General features: G+C 43.5%; 1 protein-coding gene across 1 annotated transcript in view; it reads left to right on the top strand.

Moving 5' to 3' along the window:
* Nucleotides 1-13,211, top strand: part of prtga (protogenin homolog a (Gallus gallus)) — a gene marked incomplete at both ends in the record, with an annotated part of 55,050 nt that overhangs the window by 17,953 nt on the left and 23,886 nt on the right. Inside the window, 6 exons of the mRNA XM_080769968.1 lie at nucleotides 5,034-5,178; nucleotides 5,325-5,458; nucleotides 5,954-6,250; nucleotides 7,266-7,425; nucleotides 8,391-8,638; nucleotides 12,718-12,882. Coding sequence (XP_080626094.1) covers nucleotides 5,034-5,178; nucleotides 5,325-5,458; nucleotides 5,954-6,250; nucleotides 7,266-7,425; nucleotides 8,391-8,638; nucleotides 12,718-12,882 — 1,149 coding nt within the window. The remainder of the gene's footprint in view (nucleotides 1-5,033; nucleotides 5,179-5,324; nucleotides 5,459-5,953; nucleotides 6,251-7,265; nucleotides 7,426-8,390; nucleotides 8,639-12,717; nucleotides 12,883-13,211) is intronic.

The following is a 13,211-nucleotide window of genomic DNA, read 5'->3' as shown; positions in this document are numbered from 1 at the left end:
GCAGAAAGGCTCAGCACTTCTTCTGCCCTCTGGTGTCGTCACGTCACTCTGGTGTTGTTTTTGTCAAAGCGTCATGTGGACTGTACTGGACATCACAGTTACAATGAACACATTTAACATCTTTATTTGCGTTCACACAAACAATAGTAGATTTCATATATATATTTCACAGTAAAGATCACGGGTACAGGTAGAATCGCCTCCTCCATATATGGCGACTACCAATCATCACAGACACTGAACAGAATTTAGCCAATGCCTTAGCTCTCAGCTTGGGCATTCCTGCAGGCCTCTCACAACTGATTTATAGACTGATTTATTACTGAGGCTTCCAAATATGAACACTAGCAGTTTTCATGTGTAACCAAGCGGTATAATAGCATCCTTATAAGATGTTAGTACTTATAAGCACCTTGGTAAGGAATGCTTCTTCCAGACTGTGATCAAATGTGCACGCACACGCACGCACGCACGCACGCACGCACGCACACGCACGCACACACGCACGCACACACACACACACACACACACACACACACACACACACACACACAACTCTCCCCACATCAATGGTCCAGAGTGCTGTTCTTGTGTCAGAAGAGGTCTAACCGCTTAGAAATAATTGAATTAAAAATGTCCGACTGGGGCTAAGTGGCTCGGTGAAGGAGGTTGCGCAGAGTGGATGGTGATCAGATCACATTCTTCACATGTCCCTTAAATCTATAGATAACAAGGTTGACGTCATTAAAATGAGTGTTAATTATCTGCATTTTGTTAGTAACGAATCTAACGATTGCTATAATGTTTTGTTCAGTGACATCATTAAATGGGCCTTCATGTCTGTCCTGCTCTTTAGTTAAGGTCGGGATACCAATTCCATCCAATCAGGAGAGATATGCAAATAGGGGCCTCATACCTGAGGCGGGGTTGGCGAAAGGGCCTTTCTGTGTGGAGTTTGTATATTCTCCCCGTGTCCCCTAGGGCAGGTGAAAACTCTCCCCTGTCAGGTGAAAAGAAGCAGCTTGGACTCCTCATGCATAGAAAGAAGCATGAGGTCAGTCCGCTGCCCCCCCAGGTTGGCAGAGGAAGTGTAGTGCCCAGGATTACATTAGATAATTGACACTGGGTGAAAAAATGGGTTGCAAAATCATGGGATAAAAATGGAGGAGAGAGATGAAAATAAAGAACTTTAACTTTTGAAGTTGAACAATAAAAATATTGTTAACATAAAAATATATCACTTAAGTTACAGCTTCTTTTAATTCATTGTCTGCGGGTCAGGCCCAGTGTAGTGAAAATATAGTTTTTGATATAATTTGGTGTTTTAATGTATTTAGTAGCGTGAATTCGGTGTAGTGTTATTTATTTAGTAGAGTTAATACAGCAGTGTGTTAATGTTCTGGTCATGAGTCACGTACAGCTTTCCTGCTGTTTAGCAGGCCAACGACACCTGCCGGTACATGAACCATCCATCACAGCCCCGCTGCGTGCCCCAAATACCCGATGTACGAGTACACGTTCTGAGCTAGTAGATCAGGTATGTTGGATGATCGACACCGCCGTAATCCATCACAGCCCCGTTCTGAGCTTGTAGATCAGGTATTTTGGATGAGCGACACCACCATAAGAGGGAGCATAAATCAGGGTATAGGATAGGCACTGCTGTGTGTTTATGACCGGAGAGGGATTTCCTTTCACTGTTTCTCGAAAGCAAAGATTGCTGCAGCCTGTTGGATTTTATTGCCTGAAGAAAATATGGCTTCACTCAATTCTGTGAGAAATAGTGTTTCTAGTGTGTAGGAATATAAATTACAGAGTGAAATAAGTTACATTATCAACTTGGCTGCTATTGAGACTTTGCCTTGTAGCTAAGGATAGGATTGTTGTCTTTTATCTTAGTTTTTATGTTGTTCTAATATTCAAATGGTATTTTGTTTTCTTTGTTATTGTTTATAAGAATGTGGAGTGGTTTATCTCGTTTCACTGAGTGGGTGACACAATGTAGGACAACTAGGCCTACGGCTAAAACACATGCTGTCAAGGAGGCTTATTGACCATTTGCAGACCACGGCCATGTTTCCATCAGAGTTTGGAAGCACTCATTTTCAGTAAAGCAATGTCCTGCTGCCTCTTGCATTATGTGCTAATTCAAAACAGGTGGTACACCTGTTTTGTTAGAAAAATAATCACCTCCAAGGACACAAAGTAGCTCATAACATGTCTACAGTGGATTTTTTATGAAACAAACACTTTGAGGATAGAAAGAGAATAATTAAAGCTTTCCGTATAGCTGCAATGTTGGTGAGTTTGATGTTGTTTAATACAATCAGATATGACTTTTCTGTTTGGATGAATGGGCTGCCAATGGAAGTTGCACCTAGGTAGCACCTTGACATTAACTTAAATGGTAAGATGGCCGCGGTCTGCATATTAGAATTGTTCAACATACAACTTCTCCCAAATGAAAGGCCTTTCCAGCTGTTTCGTTTGAGTGGCGAGATCTGGACACAGAAAAGTAATAATCTTCCGGGTTGACATGTCTATTAAGTGAATGGCAATCTTAAAGTATCTAACTTTCCTCTTCTACCACGGATTTGAACCTGTGTTCCTGCGCTGACTGCTGACTGCCTCCCTGCTTGCTCAGGGTATACATTTAATCTTGACCATAAGGTCAAAAATTCATGTCAGATCCTGTGTCCCTGTGAGATATGACCGTTTTGCAGGGAGACAAAATACAACCATCCCAATTGTATAAGTTATATTGCATTTACATACTGATACTCTACCATATAGATTGTATACGTTTATATTTTATTCTTTTTTGAGGGGCGCTAGCTAGCCCCTCCAATGCATGACTTTTGAAGATTGGGTCATATGGCAGCCAGCAGGATTTTTAGTTTGTCTAGACAGAGAACGTATGACGATGGTTTGACAGCCATTTATCATGTTTAGAGCATTTTAGAAAGCACCAAGTCTATGGACTTTGATATAAAAAATGTACAATGTTTGTTTAGAGTACTTTAGAGAGCACTTAGTGGCCAGCCAAGTCTATGGATTTTACATGTTTGTTTAGAGCGCCTATTCTTTAAACCGTTTGCCAGCCAAGTCTGTGGACAACAAACTTTAATGTTTGTTTAGGGCACTAAAGGACGACGTAAGACGTCGTGATGCTGATATAAATACAGTGGTCGCACCTCACTTCACAAGAGCTTTTACACAGTGCTGCTTTAAAAAGTTCTGAGAAGCTTTGTGATGTTTCCTGAAGTTTTGTGACTTTCCCTTTGTCCTCTTGAATTCATGTAGGCATAGCCTAATACTGGTGAAAACACATGTTACTGCCCTCGTGCCCTGGCTGGACATGGAGTTTTTCTTGTTCGTCCCAGTGTCGTCTGCTAAAACCAGCTCCTATGGCAGCTGTTAGATTCTTTACATTTACCCGTTTCCTGTTGCCAAAACATATTTTAAGAGCAAGGTGTTTTTCTTTGCTTTTCTTTTTGTTTGCCTTGAGCAGACATTTTGGAAGACAAGCTTTCATCTTAATGTCCCCCAGCCATCCTGCTTCATCCTATTTCTTCTAAGTGAGTGCTGATATAGGCTAGGCTAATAGTCTTCTCAGGCCAAATCTCATTGGATGTGTGTGTGGAGGTCAAAGTGCACCACACTCAGTTTATTTACCCATTACTTAAGAGGAGATAGCTTCATGCTGAAAACACGCAGTGGCCTGTAAGCATCTTGAGTTAGATCTGTGTGCATTGTGAGTAACACAGTCTTAGAAATCCAATTAAATGTTCTTTTATTTTCTTTATACCGTATATTGGCACAATTAAGCTTGGTAGCTCGGAATCTCATAATCTGCATTGTGAGCTTGTACATCGGCTATTCTCGCTGATTGTTTGCCACAGAATAGGGATGCTAGGGTTCAAGTTGCTAATGATAAATAATTAGATATTTTCAAGCCCCGGTGCTTTTTGTCCAGATCCTGATCAGTGTTTTATGAGGCGTCCTGTAGGAGGGCGGTAGGAAGAGCAGCACTACCATTGATTTATCTTAACAAATTATTGACCTGAGGGCCTCTTCAGCTGACGTGGGGGATGTGATATTAGCAGCAGTGGACAACGTTAGTGGCATTTAAAATGTTACTGCTGCTTAGATTGGGGGATCATTAGAAATGAGAATTCACTGCAGAGACAAAATGAAATGCATTCTAAAGGGTACATCTGATTGATTTGACATTTTATTCACCAAAAACTTTACAATGCGCATTTCATTCACACACCGTCCGTCGGCGGAGGAAACCATGCAAAACCAGCGTGCTCATCAGGAGCAGTTAGGGGTTCAGTGTCTTGCTCAAGGACACTTAGACACAATAACACAGAGGAGTAGGAGATCGAAGTGGAATATTCCATTTCCCAACGGGGCTGCTCTACTACTGAGCCACGGCCGTCAATCATAAAGCATATTTGTACTTTTCTGTCAAAACCTGTGGTCCTTTGAATGCAGGTGTTTGTGTAAACTGAGTGCTCGGTGTTGGGGTTGGACAGTTTTGGGGTTATTTCAGTGAGAGTTATTTTGGTTTGGTGACAGGTTTAATCCACGTTGGGTTCCTCATGTTCAGCTGGTGGCTGTTATGTGGAAACTCTATCCTTGCAGGACGCTGCAAAGCCACTTCACACTAATCATCACCTTCCTGTAGCTCGCAAGGCGAGATACGTTTTATTTGTATAGCACATTTCAACAACAAGGCAAAGGAAACACAACTATACAATTATAAAATGGCAGCAGCTCTATGGGGGGGGGGTCCCCAGATGACAGTGATGTGACAATTTAAGGACTTTTATGAGGTATACAGGTACCTAGCACCTGTATACTGTATCTATCTTTTGTCCAGGAACAATACATCTTTATTTGTATTCATACTGCAATGCAATGCATGTATGTATAACATGTACTGTAAAAGTGTCTACAAATGGAATTTGTACACTTTGTCATTGCATAGACGAACGCTAACTATGCCCATGGTGTTTTCTCTTCAGGTATCTCCTCCTTTGCCATCCAGCCCGCTTCTATCGTGGTGACGGAAGGCTCCGTCGCCAGGTTTTCATGCAGAATCACCGCCAGCCCTCCTCCCATCATCACGTGGGAGTTCAATCGTATTACGTTACCCCTGGCCACTGACAGGTACAGTACAGCATGCGCTTTGATGATTCCTGTGAAAAACTGTAACATCAGCCCCAGATCCACAATGTTAGAATGCTATGTCCTCTTCCAACATGTTATCTTTCTGTGTTTAATCGTGTGTTTGCTTTGTGTTGTGTTGATGACAGAATCACAGTGTTGCCCAGCGGGGTCATTCAGATCACCGGCGTGCAGCAAGCAGATGCCGGAAATTACCGCTGCATGGTTACCAACATCGCAAGCCGTCGCCGGAGCACAGAAGCCACTCTTACTGTCACCCCAGGTGTGTGATCTCACTCTGTTAACGACTTAAGCCCTATTGTTTTGCTGCATTGCATGGTGACGTCGTGCAAAAATAGCTCATCTACGAGCTCACACTGCATCGCCATTGGAATATCTGCACGCGGACGCTGAACTGGGCATCGAGTCTCGTCGATTGATGTCCGATGAAGATCCATACCTCCATCCATGAAGACCTAAACATCACCAATAAGTGAATTAACCACTTATATAATCCCTTTGTAATACAAATGGAACCAAATGGACCCTTATGGGTTCACTTGGTTCCATTTGTACACTCTCAGGTTCCATTTGTATTACACTCTCAGTGTTTCCAGTGACCCAACATGCACAATAACAGCACCAAAATGGAACAGAGCTTTTATTAGTATCATCGGTAAGACCTGTGAAGGAAGACTAGGGATTAGGCGTGTGTGCATAGAGCTCATTGGGTTGAACGTGGACCTGTTTTCACCTCCTTCCCTCCTCTCACCCGCAGCCCCCAGCCCCAAACTCCCCGAAAGGCCGCACATCACTGCTGGGCCGCAGAACCTCACTGTGTCCTTGCACCAGAATGCCATCCTAGAGTGCATGGCGACGGGACACCCCAGGCCCATCATCTCCTGGAGCAGAGCCGACAGCAAGTCCATCGACGTGTACAACACCAAGGTGCTGGGCAACGGCAACCTCATGATCTCGGACATCAAGCCCCAGCACGGAGGAGTGTACATGTGCAGGGCGACCACGCCCGGCACGCGCAACTACACCATCGCCTCCGCCAATGTCACCGTGCTCGGTAAACGCTCAGTCTACTTTGCTTAACTACCTTTTGTTCTCAACCTTTTTGAGGGGCACCATGAAAATGACGTCATATGGCAGCCAAGTCTAGGGACTTTTAATGTTTGTTTAGAGCCTTCATAGAGTATCAGCCAAGTCTATGGATTTTTAATGTTTGTTTAGAGCACGTTTAACAAACAGACTAGCAGCCAAGTCTATGGACTTTTAATGTTTTAAGGGCACTATTAAACGTGACATCATATGGCAGCCAAGTCTATGGACTTTTAATGATTGTTTACAGAACTTTAAACAAACATTACCCCCACTGCACACAACTGTGATTTTCTTTTTTTTTTTCAAAGTGGATCCACAAACTTGAAACGTTTCGATCCCCGTTTCGATCTGCTACTTTTGCTATTTTTGATTTTGAATCCTGAAAAGTAACAGTTTTGGACATAATTGTTTCCAGCCAACAGAGACGATACAAAATAGGCTACAAACTGCTGAAAATATTCACTTTCATCAGCGGGGTGAGGGGTTCTGCTGCTGCATTTCAGCACCGATTGAGCAGAACATTGCTGTTACTTGCAATAGTCCGGGCATTTATTTCGTAATGTGTTTTTGCCAGGCGTTTGGTGCTCTCCAGACCCTGCGCTTGGTTCCCTGGACTGCAGCCCCCATAAAGCCCATGCGTTGAGCCGCGCCTGGCTGTAACTAATCAAATTAAATATGGATTTAAGTGTGCCCAGAGCCATGGGTGTGTCAACGTGCAAGCAGAGGCGGTTGTAAACAGTGTTGTTAGTGCACATTCACCGACCTAAATCTAAAACACCCATTATTCATTTGATTAGATGCAGCTGTGTTGCTTACATCACATTGTACACTACAGTACTACAAGTATAGTCTCATGCAGCCAGGTCAGGTTTTAATCTGCTGTAGTTTTTAACCTGAACTGAAAAAACAAACTACAAAAGAGTTTCATTCCCCAGTACATTTTATGCCAAGTCATACTGTTCTGTGTTCTGTGTGTGAAGCGCCACCAGCCTTGGTGGAGTGGCCTGAGAGCCTGACACGCCCCCGCGCGGGCACTGCCCGCTTCGTGTGCCAGGCTGAGGGGGTTCCCACGCCACTGATAACCTGGCTGAAGAACGGAGAGAAGGTTCACTCCAACGGTCGCATCAAGATGTACAACAGGTATTTATCATGCAAACCTTTTATCTCCATATTTAAAAAATAATGTTACTACTAGAGTTACTACTTACATCTAAGTTTCTACTTAGATGACATGCTTGATCTCGCCACAAAGCGTGTGCCTATGGGCTACAGTTCCAAACATTGCTCCTATGGGTGGAACTATCTCATTGAGATAGAATGAGCACTTCCGCATTGCATTGTTACAATGAGAGTCAACGCTAGTGTCGCTCGCCACTCTCTTACTATATTACTCTGCTTGGATGTAATTGAAGTAGCTAGATGTAGCCAAAACACGGGAAGTATGATTACTTCTAACGCGGCAATCGACGGGACAGCGATGGGCCGTCAAAAACATAATCTTTGGTTAGAATTGGACGGATTGATTTAGATCAAGAGTTATTCACGTTTTAAGATTTTCGATCTCATCCACTAAAATGGAGGGTGACCACTTTGGATGACATCCCAACCGGAAATGACATCGAATGTTACCCAACAGGCACTCCCAGCTATGATATCATTAATGTTCCGTCCTGTGATTAATCTCTTCCTGAGCGCTGAGCGTAACTATTTGATAGGACGTAGACCTCCGTTTATGCTGCTCAGTGTGTTAATGAGTGCTATTTCAGTTTGGTACTCTTAAGTACAATTTAATGCAACACTTTTGTACTTTTATCCGAGTAACATTTTGAATTCAGGACTTTTACTTGTAAAGGAGCATTTCTGCATTGTGGCGTATTGCTGCTTTTACAAATGTTATAGTTTTAAGGTCAGCTAAAAAACTTTTGATGATGAATTGAATACATAGGACCACAATGGAAACAAGCCTTCAGTGCCTTATTTTTGTGTTATCCTTATTAGCATTGCTTGCGTAATTGTACTTGCTGTGCTGTTTGCAATTTGTTCATAAAGTATTCAATCGATCAATCAATCAATCAATCATTCAAATCACTCCTCCGCCACTGCAGCAAGCTGGTGATCAACCAGATCATCCCGGAGGACGACGCCATCTACCAGTGCCAGGCGGAGAACGAGCGTGGCTCGGTGCTGGTCATGGCGCGGCTCATCGTGGTGATGTCCGAGGACCGGCCCAGCGCGCCCCGCAACGTCCGCGCCGACACCGTGTCCAGCTCGGCCATCCTGCTGGCGTGGGACAGACCCCTGTACAATTCGGACAAAGTCATCGCCTACTCCGTGCACTACATGAAGGCTGCAGGTGAGAGTGCGACCGAAAAGCCTGGCCGACTATGCTCTCATCATGTATTTTCTGTGGTTCTCACCCAAGCAGTGGTTTAATGTCAAGGATAGATCCCCCATAACTCTGATAGTGTACACATGGAACCAAATTGATTTGTAAAGGGTCCTCCTGGTTCCATTTGTACACTCTCAGAGTTCCTTTAGCTACCAATCATTTAGCTGACCCCCTGTATAACCCCCGGCCTCAAGGACCCCTGGGAGTCCCCTTATCAGACAAGTTCTGGAGCTATTGCCCTGAACGTCCATATATAAAATCGCCACTGTTACAGATGCAAGAACAGTGGATTGTGTTTCAGCAATGCCAACTTTCTAGGAAGAGAAAGGCTGTATTTTGTTTCCATTGGCTTGGAAATCCCCACTGATGATGATGTAATTGGTGGGCAAGCAAGATATGGTTGAACATAAGTGTTCCTTTAACTGTTAAAGGAACTTATTATGTTCAACCGTATCTTGCTTGCCCACCAATTACATCATCATCAGTGGGGATTTCCGAGCCAATGGAAACAAAATACATCATCATCAAACTAACCCATCTACAAGCCAACAAAGACACGTTGTTAACATGTACAGTAGACTTGTACAGCAAGTGAAGAACTTGCTGTTGACACTCATACTATGGAGTGTAAATTAGTGGGTGTTTCTTTTACCCACTTGAACCCCAGCATATTCTGGCGGGAACATTAGCCAAAAATACCAGATCTACAAGCTCGTAGACCTATTCAAGCTTGTAGAGCTTGTAGATCGGCTATTTTTGGCGAACAGATTTGATAGATGTGAAAATAGTGGTCAAAGTACAGTTGCAACTCAAGTCCAGTTCTCTAAGACGTCAGGTTAAGTGGTCAACTCGGTCATGCTCTCGTCATGCATTCTATTGAATGTATGGAGACGTTTAATGTTAATGTTTAATGTTAATGGATTTCCACGTATAGCCTCGGGCCAGTTTCAAACACTTCCCCTCCGAGTGGAATGTGGGAGGTGAACCATCTGTTGTCAATAGTGGTGCTGGTGGACAGAGGTCAGGGGAAGAGGGTGATTACTCCACCGAAATAAGAACAACAGCTTTCTCTCTGCAAACAGGAATGCTCTTCTACACACCAGTGGTTCCCAAACCACTCAGGTTGAAACCCAAAAGAGGGATTAGACATTTATCCGGGACACCCAAACTACTGAAAATAGCAGATCTACAAGCGATTTGAGCTCGTAGATCGGCTACTTTCACTACTTCTTAAATATTTGTTTTTTATTATGGAATGTCTTCCATTTATAATTTTTTTATTTTAAGAAATTGCTGATTTTATTTTTTAATTCATGAAAAATCTAGCTTTCTTGCGAGCAATAAAAATGTCAGGGGGTGCATACTTAGTTTAGACTAGTCATTGGTTAGACGTGGGTTAAGGTTAGGTTTAGGTGTGCTGCCCCGTGGGAGGTTAGGGTTAGGGTGAGGGTTTGAGATAGGTTGTAGTTGTAGGACTAATGACTGGTCTAAGCAATGACCAGTGGGCGCCCGCTGGCCTAGTGGTCCAGGCGCATGCCACAATAGGCTCTGGCCTGACGAGTTTGAGTCCCGTTCATTATGAAATTGGTGCATGTCTCTCCCCTTCTCTCTCCCTCTTTCCTGTCAATCTTCACTTGAAACTAAAAATAAATAAAATAAATGTTTTGGAACCGGTTCATTCTACACCAGTGCTTTTCAGCCTCTCGTCAGCTCTGGACCACGGCGAGCATATCGTCTCTGTCACCTCGTATTTATATCCCAAAACCATTACTTTTCAGGAAATGGAAAAAATAAACCGTGTTCACAAACGACTCATTGGTTCAATATTTTTAAAACCCACAGACCGCCTTAACCACTTTCACTTATTGATTATTTTTCTTTCAAATATTTTGTGACTTTTTTACAATCCTCAAGCCTCCACCCCCCCCCCCCCACACCCCACCTCCCCACCACTATACAGTTAGAAGGCTATGTTATGCCTTCCTATATTTAGTAAGAAGGCATGAGTAATTTCTAATTAATCGAAAGAAGATCATAAAGCTGGATTTATACTTTGTTGTGCCGGTGTTGTGTGCGAAAAATAGCCAATCTACGAGCGACCGACGTGAAACGGTGTGTGTGTGTGTGTGTGTGTGTGTGTGTGTGTCACCGCAACAAATGATATCAAGTCAATATCCCTTGACGGTATAAACATATACACCATAACAAATAAAAGGCACGGTATATATTATGCAATGACATTATACACATTTATTCGTTTTAAAACATGTTCCCATTGACCAGCGGTAATTATGCCGTGGACCAGCAGTGGTCTGTGGACGTGTGGTTGAGGAACGTAGCTCGCCGGTTTGCGGCCGTGTGGAGAGAGTTATAGAACACGCGGGCAGGATGCCCTGGGCTCAGGATGCAGGATACACACTATTCATGAAACCACAAAGCCTGCAGTGTTGTGGCAGAGACCCCCTCGGGTCCTTCATTTCTCCTGGGAACCTCATCACTTCCACAACAAGGAGTCACACCGGAACAATGCAGCATCTCCGAGAAAAAACGTCTTCAGCCTGTGAATTCAAGCACTGACCTTTCATTGTAGACGCCACTGGATTCCCATTGAGAGCAGGGGCGAAATGTACAGACTCCAGGCAACGAAAGAAGCACCTGCTTGGATTATGTGGTTAATACGGAAATAGAGGGATAGGAAAGAAAGAAAAGAAAACAAGTTCAACAATTTCTCTCTAGTTTCCCCCCTTTTGTCTGTGTTATGTGTCAAGTATTTTGTGCTCTTGATCAGAGGTTCTCAAAGTGGGGTCTGGGGGTCCATGGGGGGAAGTAGTTTGGAACCAATCAGACCCTTACCGATGTGTAACTGTCAGTAACAGGTGTCCATCGTGGCCTGAATGAATGCCAAAACTGGGGGTCCTTGAAAGGGATAAAAGTTTTAGAAACCATGTCCTTGAATAAGAATCATTCATTGACATTGACAGTAATACTAAACACACACACAAACTCTGACTGCACCTGAGTTCACATGGCGGAAGCTCACAGCTAAATGGAAGCGCTGCTGAATGGAAGGACTAATTAGTCTGGTTAATGGAATGTGCTGTAAGTGTTTTTTCCTCTTTTTAAACGCACAGGAAGGCAGGTTTTCTTACACTATTCAGGGAGGAGCAGTGGTGCATTCAGGCTACATACAGACAAGGTTTTCTTAGATTAACCTCAAGGATGTTGTTTACCAGCTCGGCGTAAATTAGCCATTCACAGACTTCTGTGTGCAGAGGCCACGAGTGAGTCTTTTTGTGTGACTCTGTTAAGCCCTTTTCAGACGGGGGTGTGTGTGTGTGTGTGTGTGTGGGGGGGGGGGGTCCGATACAACCCCTACAGTATGCACTCACTTCGATCCGCAAAGGCCGCACTGAGGGCCTCCCCACGTGAATAGACGCATTTTAAGCTACGTGTCGCGTAGGGAAAAAAAGCACAACGCATTTGTACTGTTGTCGTGGGTGGGCGTGTCCATGAGACGAGCACAGAGGCAACAGTTTCAGAGAAGTACGAGGCACCTCTGCCTCTGCCTCTAATCTCCTCTAATTAAAGAGTTACCATGAGAACAAGTGACAATGTCAAGAATAATTAGTGACGTTTTGCTTTGGGGATGAAATTTGTGTGAAATTTGTGTCAATCTCCAACATTCCTTCCTACATTGTAGTCATATTTTTGTCATAAGTTGCAAAAATACAAGTTGGCTATGCGTAGCATCGCAGTGCATTGTGAATTTATAGATTGGCTATTTTGGAAATATCTATAAATGATAGTATTGTCACAATATCACTGGCCATATAGGTGTTTGGTCAAAAATATCATGGCATTTAAGTTAAATGCCATGATATATTTGACCAAATGATATTGTGACAATACTATCATTTATTTATAGATTTAACACATTATGTGCCCTTTCATTCTTTCAAAATAGTAAAGTGGGGTGCCCACATTTAGACCCACATTTTGAACCCCCCCAAAATAAATGTATTTGTATCTTTTTCTGTTCCCAGGGTTGAACAACGAGGAATACCAGGTCGTCATTGGCAACGATACGACCCGTTACATCATTGATGACCTGGAGCCTGCTCGTAACTACACCTTCTACATCGTGGCCTACATGCCCATGGGAGCCAGCCGCATGTCAGACCATGTCTTCCAGGAGACCCTCGAAGACGGTGAGGCATTTACCCTGGCATAAAACATTTGATTATGTGGAGATTTTTGAGGGGCGCTCCTATATGCCCGTGTGTGTGTGTGTGTGTGTGTGTGTGTGTGTGTGTGTGTGTGTGTGTGTGTGTGTGTGTGTGTGTGTGTGTGTGTGTGTGTGTGTGTTTAAAAAACACACCCATGTGAAGTGAGGGGCGCTCTTATCATCGTACATCATCATGACGTAAAATAGACACTATGCCTGTTTGTTCAGAAATGCACTATGACATAAATTTCTCCATTCATTGTCAAAGGGAATTGAATGTTTGTTTGTGGGCGGTAACTAAAAGCTGGATGT

The sequence above is a fragment of the Protomyctophum bolini genome, assembly GCF_963924005.1.
Source record: "Protomyctophum bolini genome assembly, chromosome: 1".
Classification (NCBI taxonomy): Eukaryota; Metazoa; Chordata; class Actinopteri; order Myctophiformes; family Myctophidae; genus Protomyctophum; species Protomyctophum bolini.
This window is presented reverse-complemented; position numbering and strand designations above follow the sequence as displayed.